Genomic DNA, 20,649 nt, shown 5'->3' on the forward strand with positions numbered 1-20,649 from the left:
ACTCAAACATAATCTATATAATTTTTAACTACTTGTTTTTATTTAAAATGAGTAAACATATCATTTAACCCTTTTGTATGAGAAAAAAATTAATCTCTACTATACTATGTATTGATATAATCCATTTCTAAATACGAAAACATTTTAGTTGGATATTTAAAATAAAAACTCTTCATCTATCCTCTTTCTCTCTTTTTCTTTTTTCTCATTTCAATAAATTTTCAATTAATTCAAATTATTAAAAAAATTCCTTAATAAACAAATTTGGAACATTCATATAACTTATTACAAAAGTCTATGTTCAAAAGATTATTAAACTATGGAAAGAAAAAGATTAAAAAAAAAAAAACTTTAAACTTTTTATTTTATAATAATAAAAAAATAAACTTTAAAATACTTTTTAGTATAAAAGAAAAAAAAAATAGTAAATATATTTATTTTAAATAGTGTTTTAATCATTAAATTATTTACTTGTAAAATGTAAAAAATAATTTTTATTCATTTAAATTAATATTTTTTTCAAAAGTATGTTCCAAAATAATTTTTGAATCATTAATATAATTTTTTTTTATTTATAATTTAAAAATAGAAAATAATGTTGATTTTTCAATTATTTTTAAAGGAGTTTAAAAAATAATAAAATGATTAAATAAAGGAGAATTTTATGGATGGAGCATGTAAAGAGTGGTGGTATAAAGACAAAATGGTGGGTGTAAGTAAAAAGGGGTATTTTTGTCTATTCCAACCTTATATCCTTACAATCAATTAAAGGTGTTTGGAGGATTTTTTATTAATTTTTGGGCCTAGCTAGGCCCAAAACACAATTCTCCCTTAAATCATCTTGCGAGTAGGTGAGATGTCATTTTCTCTGTACGTATCTGTCATTATTCAAAACACTATGAATAAAGGAAAAAAAGAAAGTACTATTGGTTTAAGTTCACCCATCTTGAGGTTAGAGAGATTGCCCGAGAGCTAGTGCTTTTGAAGATATAGTTCATCCAAGTTTGATATAAGTGGTTTTCATATCTAAAATCACCACTCCATCCTCGAAGTTTGATGGAGACTGTTTGAAGCCCTCAAAAGTTGTTCTTCCTGAACCCATATATGTTGAAGATGTGGTAAGCTTAAAAGGAAGCACATTATATGAAAAGGAAAAACAACAAAACCATTTTAAACTGATTTTAATTCATAAAATTTACTAGCAAATGAGTTATTTTTTAATTTTAAATTATTTGTCTTATTAAAAAACTCTAACACTTGAAGTTTTGCGTGACTTTTTAATCTATTTGTCCAATGAATATATATATATATATATATATATGTTATTTGATTTAGAATCTATATATATAATGAAACAAATTTAGTAAAGTTAAAAGAAGTTTAGAAAATTATTATTTTATTTGCTTTTTATGATTTTTTAATTTATATATATGTAGATTTAAAAAAAAAAAATGAAACACGCGGATCCTAAAATTGTTATCTATGTCATCTTGTGTTTAAAACCTATTTTGAGAGAAGAATTGCCAAACAATAGTATAAATTTTTAATCAGAAATTAAGTAAAATAATAGCTCATAAATTTTAAAAATAATATTTCATTCTCAGGAAAAAAAAAAAAGAAAAAAAACCGTACTTTTTAAATCCAAACAAACTCAAAGTCTCAAACAACCTCTTTATGGTAGGGAAAGATTTTTAAGACTATTTCAATATTCAGAGTGGAGGGAAGGAGTAGCAGGACCACCTGATGACATTTTACTGTCCTGCCGGGACCAATGTCCTGTACTGTGCAAACTCAGGCGCTGGATTTGACCTGACTCCTCCAAACAAACATTTGTGGTTCTTGTGATACGTCAGGAGTATGGAAAGTCTCCATTAAGCCTCCAATTTGCTAGTATCCATACGAATATGAATCGAGCAGCCATTCAATGTTTTGATTGACCTTTTGGGTTTTGAAAAATACAAGTTTTTATTCCTATATTTTATGTCATTTTAAGCTCTCTTTCATACGGTTGGCCTTAAAGTGGTTACACTTCAAAAAATAATTAATTCCTGCTAGTTGGTGCCACTTCCAAGGCTTATTATCAACCACCCATTTGACCACTTCCAAGGTTTATTATCAACCACCCATTTGTTTACAATGGAGCGCAACCACCCACCAATTTGATACTAGTCTTTGGACCCAAGACATTAGTCACTTCACTTTAAAATCGTTTAGCTATCTTTTGAAGGTGTGATATTCGCTTTAGCGTTGGACATCTTACAATCAGTCCCAAGGCTATGTAGCGTTGAACATCATATCGTTGGTCTTTAAGTGGTTACACTCAAAAGAATGAATAATTCTTCCTAATAGGTACCGCTTCTAAGGCTTATCATCAACCACCCATTTATTAACAATGATTTGCAACCATCGTGGGGTCATTAACCCATCGCGTGGCTCTTGATACTACTTTTTGGACCCAAGACATTATATATTTATATAAAACTTAAATTATAAATATATATTATGTAATAATGTTCCACTAATACTTATTTTATTTATAACAACAAATATTTACTATTTAAATATTATTTAAAAAATTAATGTTAAGCTAATAAATACAACTAATTTAAACTTACATTTATTAATTCAAGTTTAATCCTATTTAAACCCAATCATATTAAAAAAAAAAATTGAATTGAGTTAAATTTAGACAAATAAGTTTCATGTATGAGTTTAACTTGGATCACCTGTCAATTTGGGTACCTTATTAGCTTTATTTTGCTTGGTTGAGTTACACTCACACTTAAAGTGCAACTTAACCATCTCACAAGACACTTATTCTATGGACTGTTTCTATCTCAAGGCTTACAATAAGGACTAGTTAACATACACTCATTTTGAAACTTTATAAGATTTATAATTAATCATCTTAAAACTTACATTATGGAGACATTTCTTGAGTTATCATCCTAGAAGACTGATTTGTTGTATGTCCAATAATGTGCTTCTACACTCTTCCTAAATGTAGTACCATCAAATTCTCTCTTTCTATCACCTTGGAAGTATTAAATTTTAGAATCAAATATATTTCCCATATGGTTAGATAAACACTCTATGCCTAGTAATTGCTCGCATATAGATATTGCAAAGGCTGAGAATTTTGATCCACAGAAAAAGCTGGTTTTCACATGTACAATTGGATATTTCTCGCATAGCTTACGTACACTTGGCAGTTAGCTGGGTCCTTGTCAAATTTCTGTACGGGGTCGGCCCTCTCTCCTTTGGAAGAAGTCCCTTGGTGTCATCAGTATTTGCACCGCAACAATAACAGTTCCTTTCAGATACTTTGGGAGGAAGAAAGAAGGGCCATTTGACGTTCAAGTTATTGCTGAATTATTGATGTAACGATTATTCAAATATCCCATTGTCCTGCTTCAATGCCACCAATTATTAATTCATTACAATTAATGTTTGTTTGAACTTTGAAAGAGCATTGGTTGGTTTGGGTTTGGTGGCCTTGCCAGAATGAAAACCTGTGGTAGATCCCCAGAAGACACAGTAGATTGCTGTATGTTCTTAAGGAACGAATCTCAGGTAAATAAAGAGGGTCCTTGAAACTAAAATCCAACAGGATACTCAGACTCACAAGTCCACCACGATTAACTGGAAGTATAATCTAATTATATACTTGGAGGCTTATGTTTGAAGTCTTTGTTCATAGTGGAATCCTTGACTTGGTTTAAAGCTCGAGAAGGTACTGGATATAGGTTAGGTAGCGTGGAATCACTTTAAAATATTGAGTTTGCATTTTTCTCCTTTTTACTCTCTTTATTTATATGCAATTGTTATTTTTTTTAATTATATTGTTGCATATTTTTCTTTTACATTTATCATATTTTATATTTGTGTAATTTGTAAAAGAAAGACTAACTCCTAATTTATTCTCTTGAATGTTTACCTTATGTTGGTATAGTTAGAATCCTAATAATTGGATTAATTTATAGTGATTTTTTAAAAATAAAAAATAAAAACCAATGACAATGAAAACATATTAAAAAATATGCGACACTTCATGTGACATAGGATTGTAAATAAAAATTTAAATCATATTCAACACATGATTTTATTTTTGCACCATTTTTATATGACACAAACTAGCATAGATTTAAAAATAATTTTTAAAATGACTATTTTTCATAAAAATAAAACCCTATAAAAATTTGCTCCAAATTTAAAGCGTATTTAGTAAAACTTAATACATATTTCTAACTTAAAGTTTTTCTAAATAATCAAATTAACCTAATTACCCTAATTAAATTTAACTAACATTTATTTGCATTAATCATAAGCAATAAATTTATTTTTTAAGCATTTATATTAAAAGTATTATAAACATATAACATAACTATAAAATGTTTACTATTAAAATTAATCATAGATGTGAAAGATATTCTTACCAAATATATGAATGATAACTTAGGTGAAAAAGACTTGAAATTCAAAATAAATTAATTATTTTTACTTAATACTTAATGACATTTTTAAATTTAAGTTATAATATTAAGTTATTCTATCAAATAGGTTTAGTTTATTTAATGAGTTAAATTAAGTTACTAAGTTATATTAAATTATTATATTGATTTATCAACCATTCTTTAATATTGGAATTACGAAGTATGCTTTATCATTGAGGATTTTTTTTAAAATATTATTTAGAATAATATTATTTAAATATGGTGGTATGCAAAATATTAAGAACTATATGATAAATAATGTCACATGAGACTCATCATACGAATTCATTGTAAAAATAATTTATTTTATCGTATCAAATTTATTTTTTAAAAGACATGTTTTATATGCTTTCTATGATTGCTATAGGCGGGACCCAAAAAGGTTGTACACCTTTATAAACTGTGGCTGATATCTTTTGCACTTTTATGATTGCTACCCGTCAAATGTCAAATCATTAGAAGTTGCGCACTCTTTAAAAAAACGTTATAAGCGTTTCATTAATCAAATCTCGACAAACTCCAAGGGGCCGGAGGCTTTTGTACCGACGTACAGATTCCTATTGTGTGATCATTACGGTGCCACATGTTTAAGATTTATTTGAGGTAGAAAAAATATGTTTGATTATTAAAAATTATTTTTTATATTATTAAAAAATAAAAAATAAAGTATTTTAAAAAATCTTTTTTTTTTTTTTGGACAATTGTGTTTTGAATCCACTTGAACTCAAAAATTAAGCTTTGATCCATATAAATTCATCATTTAAGCCCAAAACCCAGAGAAAGTGTGAAAATTGGAAAGAATGATATGAAATTTTTATATTTCCAGAAATGACAGTTGCTCACTACGAAAAAAAATTAGAAAAATATTAATTTAAATTTCATTCCTTTTATAAACCTCAATAAAATTTAATATAATTTAGTGATTTGAAAAAAAATACACCATTTTCCAAAAAAATAAAAATAAATTATTATTATTATTATTATTTAAAAATCAAACATTTTGGAAAATATATATTTTTAAAATTGTGTATATAAAAAATAACTAAAAATATGTCAATTTTTTTTTAAATGATATATTTTTAGAATATATTTTTAAAAAAATTAGTTTTCTAAAAATAATTAATTTTTAGAATTATTATTTAAAAAATATTTAACATAAAAAAGTTTGTCAACCATTGTGGTAGAAAATAGTTTTGAAGGATATATTCATCTCTTCATATTTTATATCATTCACATCAATTATGCAAATGGACCAAAACTTAATTTTTGAGTCCAACTCTGATGCGAAACTAAATTATGTCGTGACTGATATCTTTTGCAGTACTATGATTGCTACTCGCCAAATGTCAAATCATTAGCAGTTGTGCATTTTTTAAAAATCGTTATAAGTGATTCATTAATCAAATCTCGATGAACTCCAAGACAAGGGGGTCGGAGCATTTTGTACCGACATACAAATTCCTATTGTGTGATCCTTACGATGCCACACGTTTAAGATTTATTTGAGGTAGAAAAAATATGTTTGATAATTAAATTTTATTTATTTTATATTATTAAAAATAGAAAATAAAGTATTTTAATAAACTATTTTTTTAATAATTTTTATTTTATTTTAAAAATATTACTTTTGAACATAATTATATAAACATATAAAATAATTAAAAATAAAATATTAAATATTAAAAATGAGGTTTAAAATATATTTAAAAATATTAAAAATATTTAAAGTTTTCAAATAAACTTCTATTTTACAAAACATTATAAAACAATTTTTAAAAACGGTTTTTAAAAATAGTTATCAACCATGGTCTTAACTATCTATATTTCTACCCATTCCTTTAAATTAGATCAAATTAAGTGAAAAAAGAAAAAGAAAAAGAGGGAAAATAACAACATAATCCTTCAAATAAACCATGGATTTATGAATTTTGTATATTTACGTGCTATTCATCTTTTATGACCCATGATTTAAAGATGAATTTTTGAGATGTTTCATTTAAATGGTTGAAGCAGTCTTTGAACCTTCTTGTTTCAAGAGGCAAAGATGTCTCCTTAATTGGCCTAACAAAAACAAAATCATGGTTGATTAGTCAAGTAGTTAGCTGGTTTTATTGAAAATTCCATTTGGAATTAGATTTCCACATTAATCATGGCTTCATTATAACCTAATATCAATTTAGCATTATAAAATAATTAAAAATAAAATATTAAATATTAAAATGAGTTTTAAAATAAATTAAAAATATTTAAAGTTTTCAAATAAACTTCTGTTTTATAAAACATTAAAAAACAATTTTTAAAAACGGTTATCAACCATGGTCTTAACTGTCCATATTTTTATTTATTCCTTTAAATGAGATCAAATTAAGTGAAAAAAAAAAAAGAGAAAAAGAGGGAAAATAACAACATAATCCTTCAAATAAACCATGAATTTCTTAATTTTGTATATCTACGTGCTATTCATCTTTTATAACCCATGATTTAAGGATGAATTTTTGAGATCTTTCATCTAGATGGTTGAAGCAGTCTTTGAACCTTCTTGTTTCAAGAGGCAAAAATGTTTCCATAATTGGCCTAATGAAAACAAAATCATGATTGATTAGTCAAGTAGTTAGCTATTTTTACTGAAAATTCCATTTGGAATTAGATTCCCATATTAATCATGGCTTCATTATAACCTAATATCAATTTAGCATTACAAAATAATTAAAAATAAAATATTAAATATTAAAACGAGTTTTAAAATATATTTTAAAATATCAGGGATTGTCCCCGACGTCGTTTCATACAATATTATTGTTAATGCATTTTGTGAGATGGGGTCATTGGATTCAGCACTTTCGGTGCTTGATGAGATGGAGAAGGTTGGCTTGGAGCCTGATTTGATTACGTTTAATACCCTTCCCAACGCGTTTTATCAGAATGGTAGCTAGGCTGATGGCGAGAAGATATGGGATTTAATGAAAAAGAATAATGTTGCTCCTAATGTTAGAAGTTACAATGCCAAGTTGCGAGGAGTGATTTCAGAGAATAGAATGTCAGAAGCAGTTGAATTAATTGATGAGATGAAAACCAGTGGGATCAAACCTGATGTGTTTACTCTCAATTCTTTGATGAAAGGCTTTTGCAATGCTGGAAACCTAGAGGAAGCTAAAAGGTGGTATAGTGAAATTGCGAGAAATGAGTTGCCTCCTGTTCGGGCTACTTACATGACGCTCATCCCATTTCTTGTTGAAAAGGGTGATTTTGAGCTGTGCAAGGAAGTCTGCAGCAGGCGCTGGCTTATTGAACCGGCTTTATTGCAGTAGGTGTTGGAGGGGCTGGTTAAAGAGTCAAAAATTGAAGAAGCAACTGAGCTTGTGGAATTGGCAAAGTTGAAGAAGTTTCGCATTACACTGGAACTGCCTTCAGATAAATAGTATATTTTGTTGAATTTTTGCAGTGATTTAACAAAGCAGGCTCCCAGTATGGCTTATGATAGTTTCTGATTTTCCGATCTTATCAGTTGTATTTTTTACTTCACTTTTATCCCGTGTAAGATAATAAATCTCTGATTCATAAACCAATTTCAACACTTCCGTATCCTTTTATTCTTTCTTTTATTAATATGGAAGCTGGCTACCATTGTATGAAGAAACGAAGAGACAATCCTGTATTGATACAATAATCACATCAGTGGCTCTTATATTTTAATTTTTTGATTCTATACATATAGTACCTCCCTACAGGGGAAATGCTTCAAAGAGGAGGGACTTCATATGTTCCTCAAGGTGTGGAAGACTCTGATTGTCATCATAACTGTACATCAAAGGAACCATCCTTGCAATGTTAAGGGAACCCTTTGTAAAAGAAGTTGAAAATGGATGCTGAGAGAGGCATTCCTTGTTGAGGCACTTCCATAAGTCTGAAATCATATAGGTCACATTTTGCCGTGCATTTTCCATGGAAGAGCCTTGGTGTTCCTTAATGTAGCACTCGATGTATGACCCATCATGGCCGTCTTGATTCTCATCCTGTCAATGAATTCATGAATGTTTTAGTGTTGATTTAAAACTAAGTAGGCTAAGACATTATCAGAATTAAGGAATTAAAGACTTGAGACATGAATAACTTGGTTTTGCATTACCTTGGCGCTTCCCAGGTCGTCCCAAAGACGAAGTATGGCAGCTGTGGAAGATATGATGCTGGGGAAGTCATCCACAAGATCCACATTTCCCCTGGTTATGCCATGGCCCAAGAGAAAGAACAAGTGAACAAGCACCACATGTACCCTTGAACTGATGACCCCATTTTTCAAGTACTCATCGGCCTTTGGCACATGCCCAGAGGCAAACCATTTGGCTTCTACTAGAAACGCATTGCATAAACTCATCCACTGTAGCAACAGAGAGAATTCGTTTAACATGTGGTGCTTGTAATTCTCGTGAAATTCAATATCCATAGACAAATGGATGTACATACTGTCTTCCGTAGCGAGTCTACTGGGTTCCACCCATGCTCTTTGTAGACCTTGTTGCTGATTTCATTTGTGATTTCATCTAGAGTCTTGAAGCATATCTTCATGTATGTTAGAAATACTGAATGATTGTATTGTATTTCCTGAATGAAAGAATATACATCAGTGCCTTTATATAGGAGGCATATGTGTGCGGTACAAGTAACCTAACTGGGCCTAAAGCCCATAACATAATATACCCATAATATACATTAACAGCCCCCCTCAAACTCAAGGTGGATGTGAAACCAACTTGAAGTTGTCAATTAAATCACGAGTGCGTCTTGTAGGAAGTGACTTAGTGAAGATATCTGCAAGCTGATCTTTGGAGGAGACGGAGAAAAGCTTAAGAGCACCATGGACAAGATGATAACGAATAAAATGACAATCAATCTCGATGTGTTTAGTCCGTTCATGAAAGACATCATTGTGAGCAATATGAATGACACTCTGGTTGTCACAATAAAGGGGAGTAGCAGAGGAGGTGGACACACCCAAATCCTTAAGAAGCCATCTTAGCCAAAGGAACTTAGATGTGGTATCAGCAAGGGCACGATATTCTGCTTCAGTACTAGAGCGGGCCACAAAAGTTTGTTTCTTACTTCTCCAAGAAATCAAAGAAGAACCAAGAAGGAAGCAGTAACTTGTAGTGGACCTGCGATCAGTAGGATCTCCTGCCCAATCAGCATCAGAGAATGCACGGAGTACAAGAGGAGATTGAGCTGAGTAGAAAAGGCCATGAAAAATGGTACCCTTCAGGTATCGAAGAATGCGTAGAACAACAACATAGTGAGTTGATCGTGGAGCAGACAAATACTGGCTCACCTAATGAACAGCATAGGAGATGTCTGGACGAGTAACTGTGAGATAAACTAAGCTGCCAACCAATCATCTGTAAAGAGAAGGATTAGACAATGGTTTCCCCCTGGAGGGTGTCAGATGTGCATTAAGTTCGACTGGAGTGTCAACATTCTTACTGTCAGTGAGTCCGGCTTGAGACAGCAGATCAGAAGCATACTTGGCTTGAGTAATATAAAGACCATCTGTGGAATGAGTAATTTCAAGACCCAGGAAATAGTTGAGATGTCCAAGATCTTTCATCTCAAACTGCTGACTGAGAAAATCCTTGAGTTCTTGAATGCCACTAAGGTCATTACCAGTTATGATCATATCATCCACATATAGAAGAAGCAAAATAGTGCCTTTATCAGTACGACGAAGAAATAAGGCAGAATCATACGAACTGGCAGTGTAACCCAAGCGAAAAATAATGGAGCTGAACTTGGCAAACCAAGCTCGTGGGGCTTGTTTAAGACCATAAAGTGCACGTCGAAGATGACAAACCTTGTTTGATTCAACAGAGAGACCAGGAGGAGGTTGCATATAGATTGCTTCACTCAGATCCTCATTAAGGAAGGCATTTTTAACATCCATCTGAAAAAGGTCCCATTGACAAGCAACAGCAACAGCTAAGAGAGCACGAATAGATGAGATACGAGCAACTGGAGCAAAAGTCTCTTCATAATCAATCCCATATTCCTGTGTAAAGCCTTTGGCAACAAGACGAGCCTTGTAGCGCTCAACGGATCCATCAGAGCGAGTCTTGATCTTATAGATCCACTTACAACCAACCACAGACTATCCAGGAGGGAGAGGAACCAGGTCCCAAGTATGGTTTTTGGTTAATGCATCAAGTTCCTCTTTCATAGCAATCTTCCATAAAGGGTCAGTAGAGGCCTCACGATAGGTTTGAGGCTCGTGAAGTGTAGCAAGGGCAGTGTAACAATGATAGTCAAGTAGGTGTGGAGGAATGGATCTTACCCGGGTTGAGTGGCGAGGTGGAATGTCTTGGGGAGGATCTTCAGGCAGAGCAAGAGCAGGGGACCCAGTCTCAAAGTGGGGTAGCTCGTCATTAATCTGTTCATCTGCAATCTGTCTAGGAGAAGCATAAAAAATATCTGGAGAGAAGTCCAAAGGAGGATCAAAAGTATTTGTAGAAGGAACAAAAGACTCATCTGTAAAGATTTCTAAAACAGAGGAGTTAGTCAAGGAAGAACGAAAGTGAGAGAGTTCAATAAACAATTGATGTTCCCAAAAGACAACATTACGAGAAACATGAAGATGATGAGAGACAGGATCATAACACCTATACCACTTTTGAGTTTCACCATAACCAAGGAAACAACAGAGTCTAGAGCGAGGCTCAAGTTTGTTGTGCTCATGAGATTGAAGAAGAACAAAACAAGCAGATCCAAATGAGCGAAGGTGATGATAGACAGGGGGTGACCCAAAGAGACGCTCATACGGAGTCTGATTATAGATGACAGCACTTGGAATACGGTTAATTGCATGAACAGCATGAAGAGCCGCTTCACCCCAAAATGGGGCAGAAATTTTGGCAGAAAGAAGCAGAGCACGAATAGTGTCAAGAATATGACGAAGTTTTCTTTCGGCTCGACCATTTTGTTGAGAGGTACCTGGACAAGTTAGATGATGTACAGTTCCATAGGAATGTAACAGAGCTTGAAACGCATGTTGAGTATATTCAAGAGCATTATCAGATCGAAAGGTTTTGATATGTTTGGAGAATTGTGTTTCAACCATTTTTGCAAAATTGCTATATATTGATAAAATTTCGGAACGAGATTTCATAGGGAAAATCCAACTATAACGAGAATAATCATTAATAAAAACAATAAAGTATCGAGATCCACCAATACTAGCAACAGGAGAAGGTCCCCAAACATCAGAATGAATTAACTAAAAAATACTATTAGAAATGGATTCACTGTTATTAAAAGGCAAAGCTGGCTGTTTTCCTAACTGACAAGAAGTACAATAAAAAATGTCTTTAGACACAGAACCCAATAGACCCCTAGACACTAACTGTTGTACCCGAGAAGATGATGCATGACCAAGACGAGAATGCCAAAGTGCAAGAGAAGGTAAGGAAGAAACTGCAGCAGCTGCAGTAGCAATAGAAACAGGAGCAACAGGTGGAAGATGAAGATTGCTCACGGGAAACATACGCCCAACTCTAGGACCGGTCCCAAGCTCCTGCCCCGTCCTTGGATCTTGCACAATACACCCAGAATAGTAAAAAATAAGGCGATAACCTAGTTCAGCTAATTGTCCCATAGAGCACAAATTATAGGATAGGTCAGGAACATGGAAGACTCCAGGAACAGAAAGATTAGAGGTTGAAACAAAACCTAGACTATTCCCATGCATGGTGGAACCATCAGCTATATGAATATTTAGAGGATGTGGTGCAGGGTCAAGTTTGGAGAATAGGGATGAGTGAGGTGTCATGTGATTGCAGCAGGCAGAATCAAAAAGCCAAGTTTGAGACTTACCAGGTAGAACAGACAAGGCAGTGGAAAGAGATGCATTACCAGCCATACGAACAGCCTGAGCTATGATCTCCTGTAGTTCAGTGGAGGAGAGGTTGATAGTAGATCCAGAAGACTTGGACTCAACTGAGGTGGAAGCCATTGGCGGAGTAGGCTCAATATTAGCAACAGCAGCAGTAGATTTGTTACGACGGTAACAAGTCTCAATGGTGTGGCCAGGACGCTTGCAATAGTTGCAGAACTTTTTGTTGGTCTGCTTGCGACGATTGCTAGAGCCATAAGAATCACCTGATTGCTGGGGTTGCTCTATGAGTGGAGTAGATGGAGTAATAGCCAAAACATTGAGCTTATTTTGGGCTTGAAGGGTTGCAAGACGAGCTTCTTCTCTAACCAACTCATTTACAGCAGTATCAAGAGAGGGAGCAGGACTGCGATTGAGTAGCTGACCACGAATGGGCTCAAAGTCCTTGTGAAGTGACATCAAGAATTCATAGAGGCGAAATTCATCTCTAATGGAAGCATATTGCTGAGCATCTTTTGAGCATGTCCAAGTTGGATCAGAAAGGTCAATTTGGTCCCAAATAAAGTGAAGCTGATCATAATAGTCATTGATGGATTGCCCTGGTTCTTGCCTGAGTTGATGTAATTCAACCACTAACTGATATTTCAGGGATCCATGAGTAGTGGAGTACCTTTTGGCCAACATATCCCATGCAGATTTTGCATCATCAAAGCTGCCCATCAGATTGGAAATAGAGGGAATGGAAGTGTTCCGAATCCATGTGAGGATTATGTGGTTATGACTATCCCATTCAATCATGCGATTAAGAAAAACAACATCTCCTTCACTTGCTCCCTTGATAGGAATAGTCATTGCACCAGTACAATAATGCCAGAGCATGCGACCCTTAAGAAAACTGCGCATAGCTTGAGACCAAGATAAGTAATTTTTATTTCCCTCCAATACAGTATTGATGGGGCGAGAAAGAAAAATATCCTTTTTATCCATTTAGAAACACATATGCAAAAACAGACTGCAAAAGTGAAATTTACGCGAAAAACTGGGTAAGGAGGACATGGTCAAAGTCAACGGTCAACACTGGTCAACGGTCAACGACTGGTCAACGGTTAGCTGGTCAACAGATGACGTGGAGATGATGTCAGCTAGGGCTAGCGTGGCACTGACACGTCAATAGTGGTGACGTAGCTAGGGCTGACGTGGAGCTGACGTGGCAGGGAGGATGACGTCAACAGAACAAACCTAGCGAGTGGAGGCGTGATCAGCGTCGCCGAATCTTTGGGTGGCGCATGAGGGCGCGTGCGGGCTCCGATGGCGACGAGGTTTCCACGAATGTGTAGATCGGCATTGGACGATCTCAGTGGTACCGTCAAAATTGAAATCGGAGCAATATTCGCAGCAGTGATGCGAAAAACAGTGATCTTGTGCGGTGTGAAACTCCTTAAGGACGGTGGCTGCAGGTCTAGAACCCAAGGATGACGCCTGGATGACGTCGGAGGTTCAACGGCAAAAGGCTGCGGCGGCAGTTGTGATGGCGGAAGCGTTAAAAAGAAAGGAAGTCACACTAATGAAGACAGACTACTAAGAAAGGGTCAGAGCAATGACTCTGATACCATGTTAGAAATACTGAATGATTGTATTGTATTTCCTGAATGAAAGAATATACATCAGTGCCTTTATATAGGAGGCATATGTGTGCGGTACAAGTAACCTAACTGGGCCTAAAGCCCATAACATAATATACCCATAATATACATTAACAATGTAGTTTGGTAGTGTCTCGAAAACAGCTATATCCCATCTGCATGCAAAAATTAACGGGTCAATTTAGTGGAACTTTGGTACGGTGATGAATGGATTAATTCCATTGTTGATGCCTACCTATTGACAGCTTCTGTAAAGAGAGTGAGCTCATCAAGCGTTCCATGAACATCAAAAATGTCATCGATCATATAGATCATAGAGATGGGTTTTGTGAGCTCAACCCTTTGCTCTGACAAGCTTGGATCGGGGAGTACTGCCATGGGCCACATGTGCCATTTCAGTGGTTGGTCTCTTGCAAATTTCAACTCCTCAGCCAAACCTAGGTCTTGCCACCATCTAATAATATGATGGGTATTTACGATTAGAAGAGTCTTAAGAATATATGAAACCAAAATACTTAACAGGTGAGTCAGTTTTCAAACTTACTTCGAAATTTGAAGTAATTCCTGCTGATGTATGGATTGAACCATATTGAAATCCGATTTTGCAAGTTCTTCCAAGACAGTCAGCCATCCATTTGGCCCCTGGAAGTCCTTAAGGAAGCTTTTGGCCATGAACCTTGGCAAGCTCTTATGATGGGGATGGTCCAGTGTATGCCCAACAACTGTAGCTTCGTGGTGATCAAGATGTTCCAACCCCGCGTTAAGGAGTGTGCTGCTGAATCTTTGGGCTTCCTCGAGGATATCTTCTCCTTCTATACTCAGTTGTGAAGCTTCATATAAAGCCAACAATCCCTTGATGTCTTTGCTGATATTTTGTTTAAACTTCCCCTCCTTGTGTTGGGCTTTGTGGAGCCTAGTTTTGTTTGATCCAATTTGACGACCCGACCCGAATAATATTGCATGGCTTTTTAATGGGAGATTTATTGAGGCCTGTTGGGCCGTTTAGCCCATTGTGGAACCACCCTTTATGATTAGGGTTTTTTAGTGTGGTGGGGTTGTCGTGTTATATATATAGAGAGAATATTGTAGCCGCTAGGTTGTACTCTGAATTCTTCCCTGATAATAGTGATATCCCTGCAACTCCGTGGATGTAGGCAAATTGCCGAACCACGTAAATACTGTCTTGTGCGTGTGATTATCTTTTCTTTGGCATGTGTTTTCTTTAATTTTGTTTCTCACGGGTTGGGAATTCGGTTTAATTCCCTACAACTGGTATCAGAGCCTAGGGTTAGGTTTGAGTGGGAGCAATGGCAGAGGAAGCAGGAAAGGCGTCTGGAATAGAAAAGTTTGATGGCACAGACTTTGCGTATTGGAGGATGCAGATTGAAGATTATCTCTATGGGAGGAAATTGCATCTGCCTCTTTTGGGGACAAAACCTGAGAGTATGAAGGCTGAGGAATGGGCGCTTCTTGACAGACAGGTTCTAGGAGTTATTAGGTTAACTCTGTCTAGGTCTGTTGCACATAATGTTGTAAAGGAGAAGACCACAGCAGATTTGATGAAGGCTTTGTCCGGTATGTATGAAAAGCCGTCCGCAAACAATAAGGTGCATCTGATGAAGAAATTGTTTAATTTGAAGATGGCAGAGAATGCATCAGTAGCACAACATCTGAATGAATTTAATACAATCACAAATCAATTGTCGTCTGTAGAAATTGATTTTGATGATGAGATTCGTGCTCTGATCGTCTTAGCTTCTTTGCCAAACAGTTGGGAGGCAATGAGGATGGCAGTAAGCAATTCTACGGGAAAGGAAAAGCTCAAGTACAATGATATACGAGATTTAATTCTGGCTGAGGAGATTCGCCGAAGAGATGCAGGAGAAACCTCAGGATCTGGTTCTGCCCTAAACCTTGAGACAAGAGGCAGAGGTAATAACAGAAATTCAAATCAGGGTAGATCAAATTCCAGAAATTCTAATCGAAACAGAAGCAAATCTAGATCAGGCCAACAAGTACAATGTTGGAATTGTGGGAAAACAGGTCACTTTAAAAGGCAATGCAAAAGCCCTAAGAAGAAGAATGAAGATGATTCTGCTAATGCTGTAACAGAAGAGGTACAGGATGCATTACTTCTTGCAGTAGACAGTCCACTTGATGATTGGGTTTTGGATTCAGGAGCTTCGTTTCATACCACTCCACACCGAGAAATCATACAGAATTATGTTGCAGGTGATTTTGGTAAGGTGTATTTGGCTGATGGTTCAGCCTTGGATGTTGTGGGTCTGGGAGACATCCGGATATCGTTGCCTAATGAGTCTGTTTGGTTACTGGAGAAGGTTCGACATATTCCTGACCTGAGGAGGAATCTGATTTCTGTTGGACAACTTGATGATGAAGGACATGCGATATTATTTGTTGGTGGTACTTGGAAGGTTACAAAGGGAGCTAGGGTATTGGCTCGTGGAAAGAAGACCGGTACTTTGTATATGACCTCATGTCCAAGAGACACAATTGCAGTTGCTGATGCAAGTACTGATACAAGCCTATGGCATCGTAGACTTGGTCACATGAGTGAGAAAGGGATGAAGATGCTGTTGTCAAAAGGAAAACTACCAGAATTGAAATCCATTGATTTTGACATGTGTGAAAGTTGCATCTTAGGAAAACAAAAAAAGGTAAGCTTCTTGAAAACTGGCAGGACACCGAAGGCTGAAAAATTGGAACTAGTACACACTGATTTGTGGGGGCCTTCTCCGGTTGCATCCCTAGGAGGTTCAAGGTACTACATCACTTTTATTGATGACTCAAGTAGAAAGGTATGGGTTTATTTTCTGAAAAATAAATCTGATGTATTTGAAACTTTTAAGAAGTGGAAGGCCATGGTTGAGACAGAAACAGGTTTGAAAGTAAAATGTTTGAGGTCAGATAATGGAGGAGAGTACATAGATGGAGGGTTCAATGAGTATTGTGCTGCACAGGGAATTAGGATGGAGAAGACCATTCCTGGGACACCACAGCAGAATGGTGTGGCTGAGCGCATGAACAGAACTCTCAATGAGCGTGCTAGAAGTATGAGGTTGCATGCTGGACTACCAAAAACTTTTTGGGCTGATGCTGTTAGTACTGCAGCTTACCTGATAAACCGAGGACCATCAGTTCCCATGGAATTCAGACTTCCTGAGGAGGTTTGGAGCGGTAAAGAGGTGAAGTTTTCACATTTAAAAGTTTTTGGTTGTGTTTCTTATGTTCATATTGATTCTGATGCTCGTAGCAAACTTGATGCAAAGTCAAAAATATGTTTTTTCATTGGCTATGGTGATGAGAAATTTGGCTATAGGTTTTGGGATGAACAAAACAGGAAAATCATCAGAAGTAGAAATGTGATATTTAATGAACAGGTTATGTACAAGGACAGGTCAACTGTAGTGTCAGATGTTACAGAGATAGATCAAAAGAAATCTAAGTTTGTCAACTTAGATGAATTGACTGAAAGTACTGTCCAGAAGGGGGGTGAAGAAGATAAGGAGAATGTAAATTCACAGGTAGATCTGAGTACACCTGTAGTTGAAGTTCGCAGATCTTCCAGGAACATTAGACCTCCGCAGCGTTATTCACCTGTTTTAAATTATCTCCTGTTGACTGATGGCGGTGAGCCAGAGTGTTATGATGAAGCCTTGCAAGATGAGAATTCAAGCAAGTGGGAGTTAGCCATGAAGGATGAGATGGATTCCTTGTTAGGGAATCAGACATGGGAATTGACTGAATTGCCAGTAGGAAAGAAGGCTTTGCACAACAAGTGGGTATACAGAATAAAGAATGAGCATGATGGTAGTAAACGTTACAAGGCCAGATTAGTTGTTAAAGGGTTCCAGCAGAAGGAGGGCATTGACTACACAGAGATATTTTCTCCAGTTGTGAAAATGTCAACAATCAGACTTGTACTAGGAATGGTGGCTGCAGAAAACTTACATCTTGAGCAGTTAGATGTGAAGACAGCATTCCTTCATGGTGACTTGGAGGAAGACCTTTACATGATTCAGCCAAAAGGGTTCATTGTTCAGGGACAAGAGAATCTAGTCTGCAAACTGAGAAAAAGCTTGTATGGCCTTAAACAAGCTCCTAGACAGTGGTACAAGAAGTTTGACAGTTTTATGCATAGAATTGGGTTCAAGAGATGTGAAGCTGATCACTGTTGCTATGTTAAGTCTTTTGACAATTCTTACATCATATTACTGTTGTATGTGGATGATATGCTTATTGCAGGGTCTGACATTGAGAAGATTAATTATCTGAAGAAGCAATTGTCCAAACAATTTGCAATGAAGGATTTGGGAGTTGCAAAGCAAATCCTTGGTATGAGAATCATTAGAGATAAGGCTAATGGTACATTGAAGCTTTCACAATCAGAGTATGTGAAGAAAGTTCTCAGCAGGTTCAACATGAATGAAGCTAAACCAGTGAGCACACCCTTGGGGAGCCATTTCAAACTAAGCAAAGAACAGTCACCGAAGACAGAAGAAGAAAGGGACCATATGAGCAAGGTGCCCTATGCCTCAGCTATTGGTAGCTTGATGTATGCTATGGTGTGTACAAGGCCAGACATTGCACATGCAGTGGGAGTTGTGAGCAGATTCATGAGTAGGCCTGGAAAGCAGCATTGGGAGGCAGTCAAGTGGATTCTAAGATATCTGAAGGGTTCATTAAATACATGTCTTTGCTTCACAGGTGCAAGTTTGAAATTGCAGGGTTATGTAGATGCTGTTTTTGCTGGTGATATTGATAGTAGAAAGAGTACTACTGGGTTTGTTTTTACTCTAGGTGGTACAGCTATATCATGGGTTTCAAATCTACAGAAGATTGTTACTTTGTCTACTACAGAAGCCGAGTATGTTGCAGCAACTGAAGCTGGAAAGGAGATGATTTGGCTACATGGTTTCTTAGATGAATTGGGTAAGAAGCAGGAGATGGGCATTCTACACAGTGACAGTCAGAGTGCAATTTTTCTTGCCAAAAATTCGGCTTTTCATTCAAAGTCGAAACATATACAAACAAAATACCACTTTATCCGTTATCTTGTTGAGGATAAACTGGTAATACTTGAGAAGATTTGTGGATCTAAGAACCCTGCAGACATGTTGACTAAGGGTGTCACTATTGAGAAGTTGAAGCTGTGCGCAGCTTCAATTGGTCTTCTAGCTTGAGGACAGGAGGATAAGTTGTAGGGATGAGGGATTGTTTCTTGGAGGATAGCGGTTTGATGTTGGTGATTGGACTAGTCTCCAAGTGGGAGATTTGTTGGGCTTTGTGGAGCCTAGTTTTGTTTGATCCAATTTGACGACCCGACCCGAATAATATTGCATGGCTTTTTAATGGGAGATTTATTGAGGCCTGTTGGGCCGTTTAGCCCATTGTGGAACCACCCTTTATGATTAGGGTTTTTTAGTGTGGTGGGGTTGTCGTGTTATATATATAGAGAGAATATTGTAGCCGCTAGGTTGTACTCTGAATTCTTCCCTGATAATAGTGATATCCCTGCAACTCCGTGGATGTAGGCAAATTGCCGAACCACGTAAATACTGTCTTGTGCGTGTGATTATCTTTTCTTTGGCATGTGTTTTCTTTAATTTTGTTTCTCACGGGTTGGGAATTCGGTTTAATTCCCTACACCTTGTTCTTGAAGTTGTTAAACACATCTATTCATAAAATTAGCCAGTAAATTCCTATTTGAAAAACAATGTGACTTATAGCAAATTTTGCTGAAGTAAAAAGAAATCCCACCTGTAGGCACATGGTAACCTTCTTGTCTCAATAGCCGAAAACGAAGAGCAACCTCGTAGAGATCCTGAATGCTCTCACCGTGAGTGCTGGCTTTCATATACTGTCTCTGTAGAACTGCTTCAATTTCCTCTTTGAAGTGGTAGTCAATGCCCAACCTTTGTATGACATCAATCATCATCAAACCTTCCAGCGTATCCTCTCCAACTTCACTGAATACGTTTCTAATTTCATCCAATCTTTGTGCATGCTTGATGTAAAATTCATCCTGCAAGAGAAGCGTGTCAGCCGCGCGTAGTTATTCGATAGCTAAAATCTAGCAGAATAAGAATTAAAAGAAAATGAAAACGAAGACGTAAACTTAACAGTAAAGCTGAGATGTTGAGATTGATGATTATGCTTTCTTAAGGGCTTATAAACCAAGGTGTGGTCGTGGGCAATGCTCCATTTCTGAGCAGTAGGCACAAGCACAACATTGTTGAATTTGGACTGGCCTAGCTCTGTGAATTTGTTAGGACCAACTGGAGGAATGGAGCAAGCGTAAAAGGCAGGAGAGAATCCCATTGGGAGAGCGAGAAGGAAGAGTAACTTTAATTCAGAGGGATAGAACGAAGGATTGAAGTTTGTGTTGCTGATACAACACAAGGGACCAAATTTATAGAATTTCATAAACGCGGTTTGTGTGCTTACATTCTACTGGATAAGTTTACCTTCCTAGGATGCATCTACCGACTAGTTTCGCAGAGGCCATGTTTTACACGTTCCAAAATGTGAAAGTATCTCTTCTCGTGTCTCACGATAAAGCACACATGGGGAAAAAATTGCTGTCACTTCAAGTATCTGGACGACAAGTCAAGGAGTCTGT

The 20,649-nt window shown here is 36.1% G+C and overlaps 3 protein-coding genes across 4 annotated transcripts; 1 reads left to right on the forward strand and 2 right to left on the reverse strand.

Annotated features, from left to right (window-relative positions):
* The first annotated feature begins 7,309 nt into the window (after positions 1 to 7,309).
* On the forward strand, positions 7,310 to 7,801 carry LOC117910451 (pentatricopeptide repeat-containing protein At1g55890, mitochondrial-like). Its single transcript, XM_034824528.1, has 2 exons — positions 7,310 to 7,418; positions 7,521 to 7,801. Exons 1-2 carry the CDS (start codon positions 7,310 to 7,312, stop codon positions 7,799 to 7,801), a joined length of 390 nt encoding a protein of 129 aa, XP_034680419.1.
* A 368-nt stretch (positions 7,802 to 8,169) lies between these two features.
* Positions 8,170 to 20,453, reverse strand: LOC117910457 ((3S,6E)-nerolidol synthase 1-like). 2 transcript variants are annotated; one of them, XM_034824531.1, is made up of 9 exons: positions 20,151 to 20,453; positions 19,788 to 20,052; positions 19,677 to 19,702; positions 14,551 to 14,897; positions 14,242 to 14,460; positions 14,125 to 14,161; positions 8,955 to 9,056; positions 8,620 to 8,868; positions 8,170 to 8,506 (listed from the first exon to the last, which is right to left on the reverse strand). In XM_034824531.1, the coding sequence occupies exons 1-9, from the start codon at positions 20,451 to 20,453 to the stop codon at positions 8,216 to 8,218; spliced, it is 1,839 nt and encodes a 612-aa protein (XP_034680422.1). In that variant the 3' UTR covers positions 8,170 to 8,215. The 2 variants fall into 2 exon arrangements, with proteins under 2 accessions (XP_034680422.1, XP_034680423.1); XM_034824532.1 differs by lacking the exon at positions 8,620 to 8,868 and having other exon boundaries at positions 20,151 to 20,399.
* Positions 10,360 to 14,022, reverse strand: LOC117910463. The gene is made up of 2 exons (XM_034824540.1): positions 12,345 to 14,022; positions 10,360 to 11,003 (listed from the first exon to the last, which is right to left on the reverse strand). Exons 1-2 carry the CDS (start codon positions 13,348 to 13,350, stop codon positions 10,627 to 10,629), a joined length of 1,383 nt encoding a protein of 460 aa, XP_034680431.1. The 5' UTR covers positions 13,351 to 14,022; the 3' UTR covers positions 10,360 to 10,626.
* Positions 20,454 to 20,649: the final 196 nt, after the last annotated feature.

Source organism: Vitis riparia, unplaced genomic scaffold (assembly GCF_004353265.1).
Source record: "Vitis riparia cultivar Riparia Gloire de Montpellier isolate 1030 unplaced genomic scaffold, EGFV_Vit.rip_1.0 scaffold750_pilon_pilon, whole genome shotgun sequence".
NCBI classification, from domain to species: domain Eukaryota; kingdom Viridiplantae; phylum Streptophyta; class Magnoliopsida; order Vitales; family Vitaceae; genus Vitis; species Vitis riparia.

Bases quoted from the DNA above. Each gene is read 5' to 3' on its own strand.
- LOC117910451 (XM_034824528.1), top strand. From the start codon at position 7,310: ATGGGGTCATTGGATTCAGCACTTTCGGTGCTTGATGAGATGGAGAAG. The intron at 7,419-7,520 runs GTAGCTAGGCTG...GAGTGATTTCAG, and splicing joins CAACGCGTTTTATCAGAATG to AGAATAGAATGTCAGAAGCA.
- LOC117910463 (XM_034824540.1), bottom strand. From the start codon at position 13,350: ATGGATAAAAAGGATATTTTTCTTTCTCGCCCCATCAATACTGTATTG. The intron at 11,004-12,344 runs GTAAGTCTCAAA...AAATCTTTACAG, and splicing joins TGCCTTGTCTGTTCTACCTG to ATGAGTCTTTTGTTCCTTCT.
- LOC117910457 (XM_034824531.1), bottom strand. From the start codon at position 20,453: ATGAAATTCTATAAATTTGGTCCCTTGTGTTGTATCAGCAACACAAAC. The intron at 20,053-20,150 runs GTTAAGTTTACG...CTTCTCTTGCAG, and splicing joins CTCAACATCTCAGCTTTACT to GATGAATTTTACATCAAGCA. The intron at 14,461-14,550 runs GTAAGTTTGAAA...TCATATTATTAG, and splicing joins GAATTACTTCAAATTTCGAA to ATGGTGGCAAGACCTAGGTT.